At 35.1% G+C, this 22,119-nt stretch overlaps 1 protein-coding gene across 1 annotated transcript; it reads right to left on the reverse strand.

Moving 5' to 3' along the window:
* Positions 1-6,680: 6,680 nt before the first annotated feature.
* LOC141522380 (olfactory receptor 10N1-like) lies at positions 6,681-7,610 on the reverse strand (the record flags this gene model as incomplete). The annotated part of the gene is made up of 1 exon (XM_074235780.1): positions 6,681-7,610. A coding segment is annotated over one exon (930 nt), but the record flags the coding sequence as incomplete, so codon positions are not given.
* Positions 7,611-22,119: the final 14,509 nt, after the last annotated feature.

The following is a 22,119-nucleotide window of genomic DNA, read 5'->3' on the forward strand; positions in this document are numbered from 1 at the left end:
GGACTATTCCCTTTAATTTGGAAAAAAAATGCAGATGTCTTATGGTTTGATCTGGCTACCTCTGAGAATTCTGTTCTCTTTAAGGATATGATTTCTCTCTCATCACACCCAGTTTGGATCGAGGTACAACATGGAAACAAAGTAAAGACTGAAGGAGTGCTATCTGTGGGGTGGGGGTGGGGGAAGGGAAGCAAGATTGGGGGAAAACTGTAAAACTCAAATAATATCTTTAATAAAAATTTTAAAAAAAGAAGTAGACTTTCCTACTTGGCTTAAAATTAAAATTCTTAGACTTCATCAGTTTTGGGTCTTCCCTTGCAAGTAGTTTCAATTTCAAATTTGAACTGGAACCTATGGAGTGGATTTCCTGAGCAACATAACATTTAGGGAAAGAAAAAGAATGCCTACTTGGTCTCTGCAATGGAAAAGTAGACCATGACAATTAGGGAATGGGAGAAAAGAATAAAAGAGCTTGATATTTTCCACAACTCTCCAGATTCTATAATTACTGTGAATTATTTGGATAGTGTAGGACTCATGGAAAGGTAGTTTCCTATACAGCAGCCACATAGCATGTTTGGAGATTTTAGGACACTAAAACATGAAGAGCAATGTAACCTGGAAGATACTGTATAGGAACTTGAAAGGTAGGAATTTACCACAATGATAAAAGTATGGTTCTACTGGCAATCAAGAGTTCAGAGTTTTCTGAAAGGATTTGTGTGTTACATATTTTCTATATCTGTTCATGAATTTCACTGAGTCCTTTGTTTTTTCTATAGGTTTCAATAAATTTGCTTACAACTATATGCATTTTTTACTTTGAATACTTATATGAAACATGATGTTATCAATGGCTTGTAATTATAAATATTGAGTCCAAAGTGATTAAAATAGTTTTTTATTAATTAATTTCTTTGCAAAGAAGGACCCTCTCTTCTAGGAAGAAAAACAATAAATTATGGCAATGTCCAGTCTTATATGCAGTTTGAAAGACTTGTTCCTCCCCTTTATGTCAATGATTGGTCAAGGTCACAATCTAATTGATACATTCACCCCTATATGTTTTCCCAGCCCTGCTCATTAATGAGCAGAGGGGAGTGAGCAATAATATTCATGAACCTCCTTGAACAGTAGCACTTGTAAAGGGCAAGGATTTTAGGTCAACCCTTGACTAGCTGAAGATAGTTTTTGACCTCCCCTTGATAAGAAGGCTTACTGTAAGGAGAGGGGACTTTATTCAACACAATGATTTTGTCTTACATTTACATACCTGAAAAGTAGACACCAACAGTCAGAAAAACCCCAGTCTTTGTAATGTAAACTAACAATCTCCTCCCACATTCCATGGAAACCAAGCACCCCACATTACTTACACATGACTCTTCCATGAACAAAGTTGTGAAGATCTAGACAAAAGCTATGCCAAAACTTTGTTTTAGAGATATTTCCTGAGTAAAATGATTCAATGGGAAACAATGACCCAAAGAGAAGACATGACTCATTTGGGATCCATCTGAAAGTTTGGGTTCAGTCCTTCTAAGCCCACAATCTTGAGAGCACACTCCTCTTGAGAGGGAGGCACTTAGTGGGCCATGAGTTATCCATTTCTCACTATCATAACTCTATATAATCTGTTCCCCATATGTAAATGCACTCCTTCTATATCCCCTCCTTAGAAATATGAGGGTTCTTAGAACATAGAATTCACATTAGATTTATTTATACCCCTTCACAACATACAAAATATAGGGGCTTCCACAGCTTTCTTCAAGACTCTGTAAAAATGTCACTTCCAAATAAGTCCATATTGGTTTACCCAGGATGACAATCAAATGCAAATGTTAATTTGCATTTACTTTGTTTGTATATTGTATTTTTTTCTCATCAATATGTACCTTGTTTCCCTTCTCTAGAATGTGAGCACCTTCAGGGAAGGTTTTTATTTCTTCAGGATCTAGCAAAATACCCGATTGAATAGTAGACTCTTAATAAATTCTTCTAGAATAAATAAGATAATTAAATTATTGGTGATAACAGTGGACATTAAATAACATTCTCTTTAAATATGTTTGCAACAAAGTTAGTTTGTCACACATATGCAGGAAAGGGAATAACAAAAAGCAGATGTGATCAGACATTAATGGGAAAAACCCCAAAGTAGGCAACAGAGTGACTAATGAGAGAAACATTTTTTGGATAGGATCTATGTGGAAAATTCTTTTGCTTGACAATAATTTGTCAAAAAAAAGTTGTTTTCTTTCTTTTTTTTTAAGGGTGGGTACAATGGAGAGAGAGAAAACTTTGAGCCTTTGTAAAATTAAAAATAACCAAAATCAGTAAGTTGTAAATATGTGTATGTAGTATGTATGCAGGTATGCATGAATATATAGAAACAAATATATGTATATACATACAAACAAATGTAAGAAGAAACTTCATGACAATTACAGCTATCCAAAATGAAAATGAAATTTAGCTTGAGAGGTAATGACTTTCTCTTCATTGATGGTCTTTAAGGAAAAGCAGTATGAGTACTTATTGAAGATACTGTGGAAAGTTTGTTTAGGTATATGTTGGAATAGATAGCTTCTGAAGTCCCTTCAAATCCTGAAATTCTATGATTTTTTGAAAAGGGAAAAGTATAATTGACTGACTTAAGTCTATCTCATAGTAAATCTATGGTAAAGAAAAGAGAACCTCAGTCCAAGATGATGTGCAGGAAATTATCAGTTTACTAGGATTAAAAAGGTAAGAGGTGGGAGGGGGCAACATTTCCTGGAAAGATTCATTGCAGTGATGACAGATATAAAAAATTAATAATTCAAATTTTCATAAATTTAGATAAAATTGCATATTGTATGCAAGTCCTGTAACTAAGTGTAGATTTCCTTCCAAGTTAAAATGGAAATAATGTCTACTCTGAAGAAGCTTACATTCTTGGGAGGGTAAGAAATGAATACAAAAGGAGAGACCTTGTTATGACAATCACCAAAGGGAATCTTAACTTTCTTAAACTTAAGATGGGAGTGGTGGTACTAAATAAAGAATTGACCCTGATATCAGAAAAGCAGAGTTTAAGTTTCACTTTAGTTGCATGCTATCATAATCAAGACATTAAATCTGTCAAAATTTTAGTTTCTTCATTTGTAAAAGGATATTAATAGTTTATCATGAATGGTTGTCAGGGAAAAAGTACATTTAACTACTAAAATATTCTATATGTGAGCCATTGCCTGGTTGTTCAGTTTCATTCAATGACTCCATTTGGAGTTTTTCTGACAAAAATTTTGAATGATGTACTATTTTCTTTTCCAGATCATTTTACAGATGAAGAAATTGAGCCAAACAAGATTAAGTGACTTGCCCAGGATCACACAGCAAGTAAGAGTATGAAACAAGATTTCAACTCAGGAAGATGAATCTTCCTTACAATGGGCCTGGCACTCTATCCACTGTGCCAACTAAAGAATTGTATTAGTTTGTTAGCTGAATTCAGAGTCAGAAGTAGAATTTTGTATATTATTTTACATGGTTCTATGTCCAATCCACCTCCATTAAAAAGAAATGTGTCTTTTATTAAATCAAAAAGCATCTTTTATTAAATACTAGTCATTTCCTGAAAGTAGATTGTCAGTCATTATCTTCTTATCCTGATGCACACAGATCTGAAGCAAAAGAGAATTGACAAGTCTCAAAAGCATGTTAGGATTATATCTTAACCATATAATAGCTAGGTCAAAAGGAAAACCACAATAGTGCTTACTCATTCCTTAATGGCCCAGAGTCTGAATATTTCCCTTTTTTGTTTACAGTAAATGACCTAACATGGATTTAAGAAAAATACAGTCCCCTACAGGATTAACTTTACCTATCAATGCCACAAGAAATTTGTTAAGAATATGTGACAGTTTAAGTTGACAATACACAATTTTGGAGGGTACTTCCATATAGGAAGTTCCTCATACCAATGAAATAACAGAATTAATCTGTCCTTGTCTTTTAATCTCAAAGAAACCTGCAAATTCCAGATTATTTTCTGTAATATGGTCATTTTTATTACCTTAGTCATAACCTTCCTAAATTGCACAAGAAAAGTGAATCCAGGGGGCAGAGCCAAGATGGGCACAAGAAAGAATCCAATCTTAGGTGATCTCTGATAAAACTTATAACCTAAGGACTCTAACTAAACTTTAGAGAGACAGAACCCACAGAAGGACCCAGTGCGGCAGTTCTCCTACTCAAGGTAACCTGGAAAAGAGCAGAAAGGCTCTGCTCCCTGGGGTCGGAGGGGCACCTGCCAGAGGGGTGGCACACCAGAGCAAAAAGAACTTCAGCCTCCCGGAGGCAGCCCCGGGGTGCTTGGATCCCCAGCTCACAGCAGCGGGGGAGTCTCCAGAGCTACAACCCAGGGAGCACCGGGCACAAAGTGGGGGAACAGTGGGGGACTTCTGCCAGAGCAAGCACATGGAGCCCAGCCCTCAGGGCACACAGCAAGCCACCTCAGCCCAGACCCAGGAAACAGAAGCAGGTGGAGCCAGTAAGCAGTAGCCCCCAAGGGCATGAGCCCATTGAGCTGAGGGAGTGGAGTGAAGAGAGAGACTGCAAAGCTCTGTCCTCTGACCCAGAACAGGACTCTGGGGTTCTGACCATATTCAGAACCTGATTGCAGTCTAGGCCCCCCCATAGGACAGTAGGGCCCCCTCCACCTCAGCCCCATGGCAGAGTGGGGCAGATATGGTCATTCACAGACCAGGAGGGAGGACAGAGCCTCACACAATAAGACCCTTGTGGTAGTGTCCCAAAAGCTCAGGAAGCACCCCAAAGCCAGGCTCAGGCTGGGAAAATGATCAAGCAGAGAAATAAGAGGAAGACCATTGAGAAATATTTTGCAAATGAGCCCAAGAAGGATCAAAATACTCAGTCTGAGTATTTTGAGTAGCTCCTGCATCTAAAGACTCCAAGAAAAACAGAAATTGGGATCAGGCTATGACAGAACTCAAAAAAGACTTTGAAAATCAAATGAGGGAGTTAGAACAAAAACTGGGGGGAAAAAAGGAGAGAGATGCAGGAAAAACATGAAAATGAAGTCAGCAGCTTAGTCAAGGAAATCCAAAAAAAATGCTGAAGAAAATAGCATGCTAAAAAGCAGCTTAGGTCAAATGGATAAAACAGTTCAAAAAAGTTATTGAGGAGAAGAATGCTTTAAAAAAGCAAAATTGGCCAGATGGAAAAAGAGATAAGAAAACTCTCCGAGGAGAACAAATCCTTCCAACAAAGAATAGAATTCAGGGAGATTGATGAATTTACCAGCAATCAGGAATCAATACTTCAAAACCAAAAAAATGAAAAATTAGAAGAAAATGTGAAATATCTCATTGAAAAAACAACTGATATGGAAAACAGACTTAGGAAAGATAATTTAAAAATTATTGGAATACCTGAAAGCCAGGAAAAGAGCCTTGACATCATTTTCAAAGAATTACTACTGCCCTGATATCCTAGAAGCAGAGGACAAAATAGAAATGGAGAGAATCCACTGATCCCCCTGAGAAAGAGATCCCAAAAAAACAACCCCTAGGAATATTATAGCTGAGTTCCAGAACTCCCAAGTCAAAGAGAAAATATTACAAGCAGCCAGAAGGACACAGTTCAAATACCATGGAGCTGCAGTCAGGATCACACAGGACTTAGCAGCAACTACATTGGAAGCTCATAGGGCTTGGAATATAATATACCGGAAGGCAAATGAGCTTAGAATGTACCCAAGAATGAACTACCCAGAAAGGTTGAATGTCCTCTTCCAGGGAAAAAGATGGACTTTCAATGAACCAGGGGAATTTCAAATGTTCCTGTTGGAGTGGCCAGAGCTGAACAGAAGTTTTGATCTTCAGATGCAGGACTCAGCTTCTTGGTGCCTGCTAGATGACCAGAATTTAGAAAAGCATGGAGAGACTTGCATGAACTGATGATGAGTGAAGTGACCAGAACCAGCAGAACATTATATACATTAATGGCAATACTGTGAGATGGATCAACTATGATAGATGAAGCTCCTCTCAGCAGGTCAGTGATCCAGCACAATCCTGAGAGACCTGTTATGGAAAATGAAATTCACATCCAGAAAAAAAAAATTCAAAGCAAAATACTATGGAATCTGAATGCAGAGCAAAGCATATTATGTTTACTTTTTAAAATTTCTTTTATGTTTTTTCTTTCTTTCTCATGTTTTTTTCCCCTTGGATCTAATTCCTCTTTTACAACATGACTAATATGGGAAAATGTTATTAAAAAAAAACAATTGTACATGTACAACTTTTACCAGATTGTTCAATGCCATGAGGTGGGGACAGGGAAGAGAGAGTGATTGAAAAATGTGGAACTCATATACTTGCAACTGGATGAATGTTGAAAACTATATTTTCATGTAATTAAAACAATAATAATTAAAAAAACAAAATAAAAGTGAATCCAGTAAAGAAAAGTGAAGAAAAAACTCAGCTTACTACTATTTCTCCTATGGATTTCATTTTTGAAACATACCATTCAGAAATCACAGAATGATGACAGAAAATCAACAGATTCTCCCACTTCCTCAATGGGAGACGATATAGAATTGGGACCAATGTTGGAAAAAAGATGGTAAAAGGGAATGACCAGGGAAACTGAGGTCTCATTATTTAGACCTCTGAAGTTAGCTCTATCCTACACAAAACTCTTTTCAAGGCTCTTTTTACTTCTTTGTTTCTCAGGGAATAGATGAAAGAGTTCAGCATGGGTGAGACAATGTTATTCAAAATTTGAACCACAGAACCAAGCAAATGTTTGGGTGTATATTGAAAATAAATGATGATAATTGGTCCAAAAGCACACATGATAGCTGTAAGATGGGCACTGCAGGTAGAAAAAGCTTTGCTCCTGCCTTCAGCTGAATGGATGCTCAAAATGGCTATCCCAATATGAGTACAGGAGACAATAATCGTGAAAAATGTTAAAGTCAGAAGGCCAACATTGGTGAAACTCACCCTCTGAACCAGTGAATTGTCAGCACAGGCCAGAGATATTACAGAGGGAATATCACAGAAGTAATAGTCTACTTCATTGAGACCACAGTAAGGCAACTGGAAGGTGAGTGAAGTCAGTATAGTGGCATGAATACAACCTATCAATGAGTTACATGTGGCAAGGGCCACACAAAGTCTAGGGTTCATAATGACTGTGTACCACAGTGGATGACAGATAGCAACAAAACAGTCATAGGACATCAAAGAGTATAGAATACCCTCAGTACATCCTACAAAATGGTAGAAGAACAACTGGGAGGCACATCCCCTATAAGAGATGGTTTGACTATTTCCTGAAAGAAACAGAAGCATTTTTGGACAACTCACTGAAGGGAAAAATATGTCAAAAATAGATAAGAGTCCCAAGAAGAAATACATGGGTGTGTACAGGTGAGAAGAGGAGATGATGGCCAACAAGATGAGAGAGTTCCCAAGCAAAGTCAATAGGTAGATGATTAAGAATATGACAAAGAGAATAGCCTCCAGCCCTTCTGTATGTGGAATTTCCAGAAGAATAAATTCAGTTACCTCTGTTCTATCTTCAAAAATGAGTTAGCCCTGGGGGAAGACAAAACAACAGATACTTTCATTGGCATAATATCAATTCATCTTCATCAATTTTTGCTTTATGTTGAAAACTATATATTTCAAATTGTAAGACTTGGACTTGAAGCAAACACTTTTCCCATCAGAGATTGCTGCATTCAACTAGGTGATATCAAGGTTGGAAAACAAAATGAATATCTTATTTAGCCAAAATCGTAGCTATTCAAAATCAGAGCTAAATTGAAAAGAAATGGAATAACTGCAATTAGCATCATGATTCCTAATTGGTATGCATCGACCATTAATTAAGGAAAATTGTCCATTAATAAAAATGAAAAAGGCTCAAACAAGCCAACTGTCAAACTTGAACTGATGAACCCATTGTGTCTTTGCTGCCAGAGTCAGCTAGTTCTCTGAATTCACAGCTAAATCATTCCAAACACTCTGTGAAAAGGGAGGTCATCAAGAATCAGGTATAGACATCTGCTAGGAGATTAAAAGGTTGTAGAGGCAGAAACACCTCTATTACAAATTATGGTAAGGCACAATGCAGCTTCAGAATCAGTCAACCTTTGCCAAAGAAAAAACTGAGCTAAGTATTCTAGTGAATGGGATTCATTATTTCTGTGTGTGGCTGGGTATTTGTTTTGCATGTCTATGTTTTTATTTGTGTCCAGGTTAAAAACTCATGGTTTTTGAATCCAAGGGGCTCCATTGCTTAACCTCAGAATCATTCAGCAGTGCCCCTCAGTGAGGACTCTTCATTCTATTTTCAATGAAAGCAGAGAGATCAAAACTGGATGAACTTACAGGTCCAAGTGGAAACATGTTTGACTGGGACTAAGGGATATTTTCCTTCTTTTTATCAAGTTTCTCATAAAATGAAAATAGAGTTTTTTCCAGCTGTAACTTCTTCAATTTTAGGTGCCATGAAACAAGAGTATTCTGTAGCTGAAAACCTTGACTTCTCTTTATCAGGTTAAATCACCATCTTTGATTTCACATAACTCTTTCCATACCCAGGACAGTGACTTTCTTCTAGACACCAGAAGACCACAAATCATGCAGAAATGGTAGAGGGTTAAATTGGCATTAATCTCCCTTTGGAATTTCATGTTCAGATATATCACCAACTCAAGGTATCTGTGGAACATGGGGAGCAATTAAACCTTGGGTGTTTTGAGATTTTAGAAAAGAGATAATGCACTGGGAGAGATGAATCTCATGATGTTTCTCTTGTAAATCAGGTTCTGGGGGTGACATAAGCTCATGAAATCTTTCTCTGAATGTGCTGGTTCTCCTAGCTTCTTCTTCTCAGCATTATTATCATTCATGGATCAAAAATGAGGAAATTAAAAATCTCTAATATCTCCTAGGCAGAAAAGAAATGTATCTGAAAAGGGAGTTACCTTGGCCTTAGCTAGCAAATCTCTGGACTGTATTTTTAAAACCTCACAACACTGATCCTTAAGGAAATTCACTTGATAATAATAATAATAATAATAATAATAATAATAATAATAATAATAATAATAATACTTTCTTCCCAGCATCCTGTAACACACATAGCTTAAGTATTAGAATAATGACAAAGGTGAACCTGAAAATGTATTTCTTCATGTTGAATAATTACTATTTATCAGAGCTGACTTTTCAAGGCCAATTCAAACTCAAGCAATGCATTGTTACATCTTCAGTCAAAGGAATAGAATTGCTAAAAAACGTGTGTCTCTGGTCAACATTACCCAGCAAAGACTTATCAAGGGTTACATATAGAACATAATATTTATTTATGACAACAATGTAGCCCATATTTCCAATGAGTATGATAATAAAATGTAATTATGTAATAGAATGGTATTTGAGTGTCATGGGTTATACTCACAGGTTCTAAAATGTCAGAAGTTAAGGCTCCCTAGCTTTTCATAGTTACCAGAACCTTTCTTCCCCCTCTTTCTGTTCCTCCACTCCAAATATTGATTTAATATGTGTGTATATATATATATATATATATGTAAATACAAAAGAAATGGCTCTTACGTATGTAAGAGTGCTATATAAGAGGCTATAGAATCTCCCCTCTCCACCCAAACCATGTCCTGCCAAGAGCTTAACTAGGATCTCTCCATTTTCCCTTTTAGCCAACAAAACTTTTAGCTTCTTCCTCTCAGGCCAAATGCCAATCATACTATCTCTAGCCTTAAGGTGAGAGTACCATAATGTTTTTTCCTTTTCCAATTTTATTTTTTAGGTTTTTTTGCAAGGCAAATAGGATTAAGTGGCTTGCCCAAGGCCACACAGCTAGGTAATTATTAAGTGACTGAGGGCATATTTGAACCCAGGTACTCCTGACTCCAGGGCCAGTACTCTATCCACTGCACCACCTAGCAGCCCCTCCTTCTCCAATTCTTAATCTCATTCTCCTTCTCTTCAAAATTTGTGGACTTTTGATCCTTTCACTACTCCTCCTAGTCCCTGACCAGTGAAAATGACAATTCACAATGCTAGGAGGTAGGAGTTAACCATTACAATCCTGCCTTAAAATGATATCATCTGTCCTAAGATCTTTATAATCTACTTTGCTGTTCTGCTTTCCAAACCATTCTCTAACCGCATGCATTGCTATCTTTCCTGCAAATTCACCACATATGGACTGCATGGCTTTTCTATCTGTCCTGATGCTGATTCTCATCTAAATGAATGTTTTGCTTTTCTCATTTGGATCCCTAATGGCTAGCATAAAATAAGTATGTTTTTCACTCATTTATTGATTTATCCTCTTATTTCCTATAAAAGTATGAAATATTTAAGGGTAAATATCATGAGAACAATCACAATGCATAATTTTAAAAGATTTTTTCAATTTTTAAGAATGGCTACAAATGCCAATCAACTATATTGCAATTTGAAGCCAAGGTCTACCTAGAGCAAAATTTATCTAATACCATAATGAAAGTGGATGGGAAAATATCAGTCATTTAACAGAGATACGCATTACATCAACATTTCTCTCAATTTGTCTATTTGTCTAAAATGCCAACCTTAAATACCACCTAAGACATTAAGAATTAATTTAATAGGCATCATTCAAAATTGTGCAAATGACTAATATTGTTTCTCTTAAGAAGTTATAAGATTCAGATAACAAAGGGACAATCCTAGTTCTAAGTTGAATTAGTGATGCTTACTAGAATTTGATAGCCATAAAACTGCCAGTTTGGATCACAAGGAATTAAGAGAATATAATTACTGACAAACTGTCAATGCTCTTTGAAAGACTGGAGAATATGGAAATGTCACAATTTTGGGAAAAAGTAAATATACATCTCTTTTTCTAGATTTGAAATAGACAAGAATGGAACCTACAAATTATAACTCATTGAATCACAGGATATATTAATATTTAAAGGAAAATTGACACTAAGAATTAAGTAGCATAAACTGGAGAAAGAAATGGCAAACCACTTCTGTAACTTTCCCAAGGAAACCTCAAATAGAGTTCTGGAGAGCTGGACATTACTGAAAGACTTCAACAACAACAAAAAGAACCAGGAGGCTCTCATTCATGCTAATGAAGGGATATAGACAGTTTAATGACTTTGGGGGGCAGAGTTCCAAATTGTTTTCAAGAATGATAAGACATCTACACAGTTTCACCAGCAATGCTTAACTTTGCCTAACTTTCAATTCTCCTTCAACAATGACATTTTTCTTTTTAGCAACTTTGACATTATGGATATGAAATAGAATCTTGGAGTTGATTTAATTTGCAATTTTCTTATCATGAATGATTTTGAGGACTTTTTTGATTAGGTTTGTTGATAATTGGTATGTCTTCCTTTAAATATTACTTGCTCATCATACTCATTGACCATTCTTTTATTAGGAATGATGATTTTTCTTATGAATTTGAATTTTCTCATACATTTTAGATAATGATTTTTTATCAAAGAAACTTATTGCAAAGACAATTTTTCCCCAGTAACTTATTTTCCTCCTAATTTTGACTGTATTTGATTTTGTATAAAAACTTTTCAAAAATTTGCATGTAATCCAAATTGTCAATTTTATCTTTTATGATTCTCTATTTCTTTTGTGTGGTCATGAACTCTTCCCCAATCCATAAATTCAAAAGATAATTTCTTCCTTTCTCTTCTCTTTTGTTTATGCCATCTTTATGACTAAATGATAAATCCATTTGGAATTTATCTTGGTATGGTATGTAAGGTGTTGGCCCAATTTGTCAGTCTAATGTTCCCAACATTTTCTGTCAGTGGATACTTACACCAGGTTTATTAAACACCATGCAACAGTATTCACCTGTTTCTATATGCTGCATAATGAATCTTTTCCATCAATTAACTTCTCTACTGTTTTAAACAAATACTTCAGATAGTCACCATAGGCATGAATTTTTTAAATCAATTCCTGTAACATGTAGGACAATAAAAATATTAACTTTATGTATTATTTTATAGTTCACAAAGCACTGCATACAGTATCTCATTTGATAGTAGTATTATTTTTCTTGTTTTTTTAGTCATTTTCTAGTCATTTTAGAGGTGTCTATTTGGGCTCTTCTTGGCAAAATTGCTGAAGAAGTTTGTCATTTCCCCTCCCCAAAACTGAACTGAAGAAGATTCAGTGACTTGCCAAAGGTCATAAAGCTAGTAAGTGTCTGAAGCCATATTTGAAGATAGATTTTTCTGATACTAGGTCCAGTATTCTATCCACTGTGCCACCTAGATAAAGTAGATGTTAAGAGTTTTATTGAGTCCATTTAATAGATAAGGTCACTAAGACTCAAAAATGTTAAGCAATTATTGCATGATCACAGAGTTAGTAAGGGTCAGAGGTTGATTTTGGACTCAGGTCTTCCTAAGTGTAATTCAAATTACTGTCTACTACATTGTTCTTGTTCCCCAGAAACAGCAAATTATTTGTCACAGAAAAAGCTGAATTACATGTTTCACAAACTATTTGTTCAAATTTTTCAGCCTTTATTCTATGGGCCTATATGCCTTGATTTGTTGAGTCCAAGGGGTACAGTCACCCATATCTATATTCATATATTTGCTTCATTTTATCTGCTCTTCTGAATTTTCTTTTTTTAAAATAGGGTTTATTAATATATTTTGTTTTTATTTTTATTCAATTATCTGTAAAAATTTCCATCATCCATTTCTTGTTAGATTTTGATTTTCACGTATTTCTACTTCCCTCCACATTGCCCTTGACAGTCAATAATCTGATATAGATTCTACATACATAATTTCATTAAACATAGTTCCATATTAGTCATGTTGTGAAAAAAGAATCACAAAAAAGGGAAAGAACATGAAAAATAAATATATAAAACAAATTTTTAAAAGTGAATATAACAACATACTTTGTCTGAATTCAGAGTCTGTAGATTTTTATCTGGTTGTGGTTGGCATTTTTGCTCCAAAGTCTTTAAAATTGTCCTCGATCACTTTGCTGTTCAGAGGGGGTAAGTCTTTCACAGGTAATCATCACAAAATGCTTCTCTTAATGTGCATAATGCTTATATCCTGTCACTTTGTTAAAGTGGCTAATTGTTTCAAGTAGTTACTTATTTGATTTTCTAAAATTCTCTAAGTATATCATTATATCATCTGAAAAGAATGATAGCTGTTTTTCCTCATTGCCTTTTTAATTTCCTCAATTTTTCTTCTCATTATTAAAGCTAACATTTTTAATAGAATATTAAATAATTGTGGTGAAAGTGAGCATCCTTGTAACACCCGTTATCTTACTGAGAATGCCTCTAATTTATCCTGATTATATGTAAAACTTGCTAATGGATTTAGATAGATACTGTCCATCATACTGTCCCATGCTCTCCAGTGTTTTTAATAGGAAAGTTTGTTGTATTTTGTCAAAAGCTTTTTCAGCATCTATTGAAATAATTATATTGTTTCAGTTAGCTTTCTATTGATATGGTCAATTAAGGTTATTGTTTTCTTAATATGGAACCATCCCTGCATTACTGGTATGAATTCTGTCTGATCTTGCTGTATTATCATAACAATAACTTACTGTACTCTCTTAGCTTATATTTTATTTAAAATCTTAGCATTAATGTTCTTTAGGAAAAATGGTGTATAATTTTCTTTCTTTTTCTGGTTCTTCCTGGTTTGGGTATCAACACATTATTGAAGTTATAAAAGAAATTTGACAGAGCTCTTTCTTCATTTAGTTTTAAAAATAATTTATATAGATGGGAATTTATTTTTCTTTAAATGATTGATAGAATTCACTTGTGAATTCATCTGACAGTATTTTAAGGGGGTTCATTGATAATATGTTTAATTTCTTTCTCTGAATGGGGTAATGTAAGTATTTTCTTTTTCTAGTAATATGAACAATTTTTATTTTTTAATAAATATTCATCCATTTCACTTAGGTTGTCAGATTTAGTGACATAGTTTTGTAAAATAATTCCAAATTATTTCTTCAATTTTGCTCACATTGACAAAGAATACACCCTTTTCATTTTCAATACTGATAACTTTGATTTCTTCTTTCATTTTTGAAAATCAAATTAACCAAAAGTTTTCTATTTTATTCTTACTTTCAATTTTATTGATCTTTCCTTTGATGTTCAGAATTTCTAATATGATATTTGATTGGTGATTTTTAATGTGTTCTTTTTCTTGCAATTTTAGTTTCATATTCTCATTGATTTCTTCTTTCTTTAATTTGTTCCTAAAAATATTTAGAGATATAAAATTTCACCTACTAACTGTTTTGGCTGCAACCCACATGGTATGATACCTCATGATTGTCATCTTAGATGAAATTGCTGATTATTTCTGTGATTTGTTCTTTACATCACTCATTCCTAAAAATTATTATTTAGTTTCCTGTTAATTTTAAATTTATCTTTACATGGTCATTTATAATATGAAATTTCTAATTGCATTATGATCTGGAAAGTAATCATTTCAAATTCCTGTCTTTTTGCATTTGATTGCCAGGTTTTTAAGTCCTAATACATGGTCAATTTTTGTGTAGGTATCATGTATCACAGAAAACAATGTATATACCAGGGGCAGAGCCAAGATGGTGGCATGAAGGCAGAAATTCCCCAAAACCCATTCCAAAAAATATACAAAACCCATCAAAGTATGACTCTAGTCAAAATGTAAAGGGACAGAACCCACACTTAGTGATACAATTTCCCAGTCCAAGACAGCTTAGAAGTTCCACAAGAAAGGTATATTTCACCAGGAAATGGGGGTTGGAAAAAGCTGCAGTGCAGCCCCAGCACAGCCACAGTGCAATAACAGATCTAGGCACCTTGGTCCGTGGCAGAGGGGATGGTCCAGACCTCTTGGTCCAGGGATCATTGGGGACAGCCTGAAGGGGTGGTGAGAGAACTCTGCCACACCAGAGTGAGTATGGAGCAGAATTCCAGCCTCAGTGCAGCCCTGAGATGAGAACCTGCAGTGGGAATCCGAAGAGCTACCCAGCACATCCAGAGAAGTATTGGCCAGCTAGAAAAGGAGATAAAAAAGCTCTCTGAAGAAAATAACTACTTCAAGTGCAGAATGGAACTAAAGGAAGCTAATGACTTTGTAAGAACTCAGGAAGAAATAAAACTATACCAGAAAAATTAGAAGAAAATGTGAAATATCTCATTAGAAAAATAACTGACCTTGAAAATCAATTCAGAAGAGATAATTTAAGAACTATTGGGCAACCTGAAAGTCACAACCTGGAAAAGAACTTGGACTTCAGTTTTCAAGAAATAATACAGCAAAATTGCCCTGAGATCCTAGAAGCAAAGGGTAAACTAGAAATTGAGGGAATTCACTGGTCACCTCCTGAAAGAGATCCCAAATGAAAAACTTCCAGTAATATTATAGCCAAACTTCAAAACTCCCAAGTCAAAGAGAAAATACTAAACGTTGCCAAAAACAAGTAATTCAACTGCCATGGCTCTATAGTCAGTATTACACAAAATCTGGCAGCATCTACATTGTGGGCTCATAGGGCTTGGAATATGATATTCCGGAAGGCAAAAGGTCTTGGTTTACAACCAAGAATCAACTACCCAGCAAAACTGAATATCCTCTTTCAAGGGAAAAAAATGGACATTCAATGAAACAAGGGGTTTTCAAACTTTCATATTGAAATAGAATTGAACAGAAAATTTGATCTCCAATTAAAGGACTCAGTTGAGCCATAGAGAGGTAGATGAGAAGAACTCATTATGAGGAACTTAATGATACTGAACTGTTTGTATTCTTTTATGGGAAGAAGAATCTGATGACACATGAACTTTCTCATACATGAGAGCAGTTAGAAGGAGAATATATAGACAAGGCACAGGAAAGGGCTGAATATGATAGTATAATATAGTAAAAAGATGGAGTCAATGGGTGATAAAGGAAAGTACTGGGAGGAAGGTAGAGGAGAGGAAGAAGGGGCTAAGATATTTCACATAGGAATCAAGAGGATCTTTTACGATGGAGTGGAATGGGGGAAGGTGAGGAGGAATGAGTGAGCCTTCATTCTCATCAGAAATGGCTCAGAGAAGAAATAACATTCACACTTAACAGGATATAGAAATCTATCTTACTCTAGAGAAAAATGAGAAGAAAGGGATGGAATAAGGGGGAACAGGGGAGGGAAGGAGGGAATAGGTGATTTAAGAGAGGAAAGATCATGAGAGAGGGTACCCAAATACAACACACTTCTGAGTTGGGACAGGGAGAAAGGAAAAAAGAATAGGAAAAATGAGAGTGAGAAGGAATAGGGTAGAGGAAAATACAGAGACACAAATGAACACAGACTGAAGTACATTTTTTTTCTTTCTCACTGTCCTTGAGGGTTCGCATTTTCGGGGGGTAGGGGGTTTATGATTACTCTCACAACATGATTATTATAATAATATAAAATAAAATGAAATTTTTGATTAACCTGTCCTTAACTCCAAATGATTTATGATTAAGAATGCTTCTCGACTCTTGGTAGAGAGAGAAGTACAATTAATTTTGAGATACACATCCTGAGATGTGATCAGTTTGGAAATTTGTTTTCCTTATTATAGGAGTAGGATTTGTTTTTTTTTTTATTGTATTGATGGAGAATTGAGGGGGAACATCAGAAGATAGAAATGACAATGCAAAAAAAAAAAAGACAAGCGCATAAAGGTATATATTTTCAAATAAATAGAAGATAACAGAAGGAAGTTCAGAATGGAATACAGATAAACCATAATTAGTCCTACAATGATAAATTTAATAAATAATTTTTAATTTAATATATACTATTTGAATACTACAATGGCAAAATTAATATAGATATTTTTTAAAAACTGCATCTTGTACATGTTCAGTTTCTTATTTTTATTCACTCTCTTGTGACCCCTCCTCCACAGTTTCCTGATCAACAGTCTTGGTACCTGAGAACACATTTCTTCTTGCTCCCCTCTTTTCCTCAGCTCTGGAACCATGAACTATGATCTGTTCTGTCATTATTTACTAATGGGATGTGCCAACTCTACTTTCTCCTCTATGATCCGCTTAAATATTTCTGTAATTTTTCAGATGAAAATATCCTTTCCTAGTTATTACTCCACTATGTATGTTGTCTACCCCATTAGAATTTAAGAGTCTGTCATCGTTTTGATGTTTATATCACTAGTGTTTTGGATAATTCTTGGCATATAGCAATGTCATAATAACTTTGTTCATTTAATATTCTCATTCATTCTCTTTAATTCATATACAAACCTCATCTTTATCATTCTTTGCATTTGACAATCTTCATGCTTGTTGAGGTTTTTAAAACTCACAACAATAACAAAAAGATGGGAGTGACAATTTGTGGAAAACACAAATGACCAGGTACATGTATTTCCCTGATGTGGCTTAGGAGGGAATTCTTCAGCATCACTTACCAGTCTTCTTCAATCCTAAACCATGTCCTTCTGTTTGCTTTTCTGAACAAAGGTCAGAGATTAGAGACATAACAGTTGACTTTTCTCTAACAAGAGAGGTTTTCATCACTTTTTATCTGGTTTTTCAGAGGCTCCAAAACAAGGGTCCCTACTTCTTGTCTTTCCTTTTCCAATCTGTCTAATACTAGTTGGTTATTTTTGCCTAATGCAATGGACTACTCTAATGATATTGTCCACCCAATTCCTCTCTTTCACAAAACATCTATAGCAACCTATTGCTCATTGAAAAAAGTCCACATTCCCTACCTTGTCCACCTTTAGTCACCACTCCACACTATACCCTGCCATAGGATCATAGCATCATACAATGTAGAGTTGGCAGGAAATGAAGATACTATCTAGACCAACTCTCTTATTCAAAGAAGGAAACTAAGGCAATAGAGATTAAATACCTTACTGAGGTCACAGGTAGAGGTTGTGTGAAGAAGTGCCAAAATGTGGTCCAAGGTACTCTGACTCCAAATCATTTAACTATTTTCTCTTTAATACAACCATTGAGCAAAAATTGGAATACAAATTAAGACAATGAAGTTCATTAAAACCAGTTAATAATATAATTACAAAGCAATCAGAAGTATCATAAGAATGGAGCACCTGGCAGAAGTACGTAGTGATGTTTGGAGGTAGAGGTAAAATGAAAAGAGTACCTTTTAACTTTTTATTACACTATTGCTCCCATTCTACTCTATTATTTTCTTGTCAAATTATACTTACCCACCATTCCTCAAAACCATCTATTTACATTTGCTTACATAATTGTTAACATATAACTTTATTTAGTCATAGAAATTCCAGCTATCCTTCAAAGCTCAGGTCTATTTGTTCATCCAGGTGAACTATGGAGACTGGTGAAGGAGGAGTGCTGAAAGAGAGGATTAAAAATTAGCCTTCCTGGGAGTTAATTCATCAGACTGTCACTTAATTGCATTTCTTATAATATTGTTTTGTGTCTAGTTATCTATATCATTGGTGACATAATTTAGAAGTCTAGTTACACTAGAGGTTCTTAAAATTTTTGTGCTATGAATACCTGAGGATCCTTTCCTAGAATGTTTTTAACTATATAAAATTAAATACATAGGTTTATTAAGAAAATCAGTTATATTGAAATATCAATTTCAACATATATCTACATATATATATATATATATATATATATATTTTTAAGGAATAAGTTCATGGACCCCAGCTTAAGAACTCACACTTGCAGTACTTTTAAATGCAACTAATAACTCTTTAAACACACTTTTTAATTGAATAATTAAATTTTGTCCTCCAGAGCAAGTTATAGTGATAGGTACCTAAAATCCTGGTTTCTAAACCAGCTAGGGCTGACAGATTGGCAGAATTTAGGAGACATGACGTACAGCGAGACTAATGCTAATCAGGTGTCCTCATTAAATTTGACACCAATGTGGTGAGCTCCCTGAAAGTAAGTTAAACAAATCTAGATTGGGGGCAGCTAGGGGCATAGTGGATAAAGCACTGGCCTTGGAGTCAGAAGTACCTGGGTTCAAATCTGGTCTCAGACACTTAATAATTACCTAGCTGTGTGGCCTTGGGCAAGCCACTTAACTCCATTGGCCTTGCCAAAAACCTAAAAAAAAATCTAGATTGGAAAAATGAATCAGGTCAAAATTGTCATGTTAACCATCAGTAGGATTGGGACCAGGAGTAGTCATTTCACTCCCATCATAGGTCAGATAGGAAAAACCCAGTTTTGTTCCACCTCTTCACAAAATTGTATGGGTCATGTGATGGAATACATCTCTGGTAGAGAACTAGTCTAGCTTAATTCAAAGAGATCATCAGTAGGCTGGTCAAGAGTGATTAATCTTTGAAAATCAATTCAAATTGAAATAAAATTATGATTACATAGATGGACAGAATACCTTTGACAACAAAGCCATAGATCCCAGAAATATTGAAGTTTGACAGTATTCTTAATATATGAAGATTCTCTTTCTTTTACCATATTGTGTTGTTATTGGAGGTGAATTGGGTAAGAATATTTGGGTTTAGTAAATAGAAGTAACTCTTCCACTTATTATCTATGTAACCTGAGGCAATTCACTTCCCTCATATTTTATAGTTTCTTCCCTTCCAACTCAAATAGTTGCTGAGTTTCTTTGTTGCTCAATATTAATCCCGCCCCCCCCCCCCTTGCTCTTATCCTTTGTGACTCATAGTGTAGAGAACTGGTCAAGGTTTAGGCAGTAAATTGTAGTACTTATTGGACATCTCACTGGCACCTTGAATTCAACACATCTAAAAGAGAATTCATTATTTTCCTTCCCTTAGCTAGATTTATTATATCTTTATTACAATGTCACCTTTTTCTGCTGAGGCCATCACCATCCTTCCCTTAGAATCATTCCTAGGCCTTCACTTCTACTTACCCACATACACAATCAATTGCTATGTTGTTTATTGTAACTCAATGGCATCTCTTGTGCATGTTCCCTTCTTTTCACTCATAGTAACTATATTACCTCTGGCATGAACCATTGAATTAGCCTCCTACTTGGACTTTAGGTTTTCAGTCTTTCACCTCTTTAATATATCAGTCACTCAGCTTCCAAAAGAATCTTCATAAAACTTAAGCATCTACTTTGCAGGGCTATTGTGAAGATAATCAGTCAAATGAGGTGAAATGTATTTAAAATAAATAAATTACTTAGCATAGTGCCTGGCCCATAGTAGGTGCTATACTACCCACTCTATCCTGGACCATCACCATTCATCTTGACTTATGAAACTTGCCTCTGGACCCAGATGACTCTAGAAGAGAGAGAAAGACTTATGATTTTGCATAGATCTGCCTCACTTGAATTCAATCCTCTTACAAATTGAGACATCACTCTGGTGATATCATTGGCCCTCTTCAAGAACAAAGGGCAAACATCAACAAAGGTATTTGTAACCAAACAAAGCTAATTGACCTCCTTATAAGGATGATTAGTTTTTCCTATGAGAAAGACTCAAGGGAAGAGAGAGCAATCAGCATTAGTCTTGCTGTAGGTCATAACTCCTAACCAATTATATGGGTTTTTTTAGTCTTTCTCAAGAAAATTTTTATTGATGCCTTTTGTTTTTTTCTATGACCAGAATTTCTCTCAGTATTCTTCATACTCCTCAAAACAGTCATTCCACATAATATGTGCATATATTCATATGTATATATATATATGTATGTATGTATGTGTGTATATGCATATATACATGGATATATAACCAATATCCTATAGTAATGTAGAGTGAGAGTGTCTTTTTTTTCCTTTAGGTTCATATTTGTTCAAATTGGCAGTGTGTTTTGAAAAATTCCTCTTCTAAGAAAGACTATTTGGAGATAGCAACAGATAAAAGGAACTGCTTCAAGCTTCTCCAGACTTCATAAAAAAGGTAGATTTGGAGAGACATCTTTCACAAGGCACTGGTAAAGCTTCTCAGAGCCTTGGTTAGCCTCAGTTGATCATGAAGGAATTTGCTATTGGAAGATGGAACCTCATGTACCTTGAAGTAGGCAGGAAACATGGCAGTATATTTAATGATTGGAGCTGCTCTAACTGCTAGTGCCATTAGTAGTTAGAAGCAAAAACAGGATGCAGAAGTCAGTCCCAATCAGGATAAAATTTGTATAAATATGGGGATGCATGGATGAATTTCTTGGAGATCTTGTTGCTGTTAAAACTTTAGATCGGGCTGGGAAGACTTCCCACAGAACAACAAAAAATGACAATCATCAAGACAACAAGGATAGCATTGAGAAGATGTCTACAGATGAAATGGTAATATCTGGGTTTGGTTTCTGGTAATGATGGAGTTAAATTTACCACCACAGAGGAGGTCAATGGTAAACTTTCTTCATATCAGTGTCAGAGCCTATAAATATTCCGTTTCTGTCTGAAGAGTATTCAAGTTCTTAAAATGATGTGTCTGGTCCCAGGGCAATATATATTTCAACTCTTGTACCTTAATTGTCCTGCTGGCTTCTAGGCTTCTGTGTTAGGAGCACAGGTACAGCAGAATTCTATGCTCTGAGCAGATGTCCCATTTGTATGTTAAGAGAAAACAGGCACATTTAGACAGTCATGTTTTTGATAATATATCAAATGACCCCTATGAAACAAGAAATGACCAATAGGTCATGCTCATAATCCTATTGTAAAACTTATGAATGATTAAATACCTAAAATAAGTCAGTAATTTGGTAAATCTATTGACATTCCATATCCATTTTAGGACAATAGAACTTGAGAAGTACCTTCAAGTTCAGTAGACTTTTTGAAGCCATTGTATTTTTTAGGAAATGTCAATATGGGAGAACTTGTGCTTAAGCAGCCCTAAGGGTCCAAATTCCTAGTTCATTTCCACATTTTCTTGTCTGTAGTTATAATATTTAGTCTGGGAATTATGGAACAGAGGAAGGAATTAACTTAACTCATCTCCCATTTAATCTGCTTGCCAACTGATTTGCACAATGCCTAGAATTGGATAACTAGAATTAATTTTTGCTTT

The sequence above is a fragment of the Macrotis lagotis genome, chromosome 1, assembly GCF_037893015.1.
Source record: "Macrotis lagotis isolate mMagLag1 chromosome 1, bilby.v1.9.chrom.fasta, whole genome shotgun sequence".
Taxonomy (NCBI): Eukaryota; Metazoa; Chordata; class Mammalia; order Peramelemorphia; family Peramelidae; genus Macrotis; species Macrotis lagotis.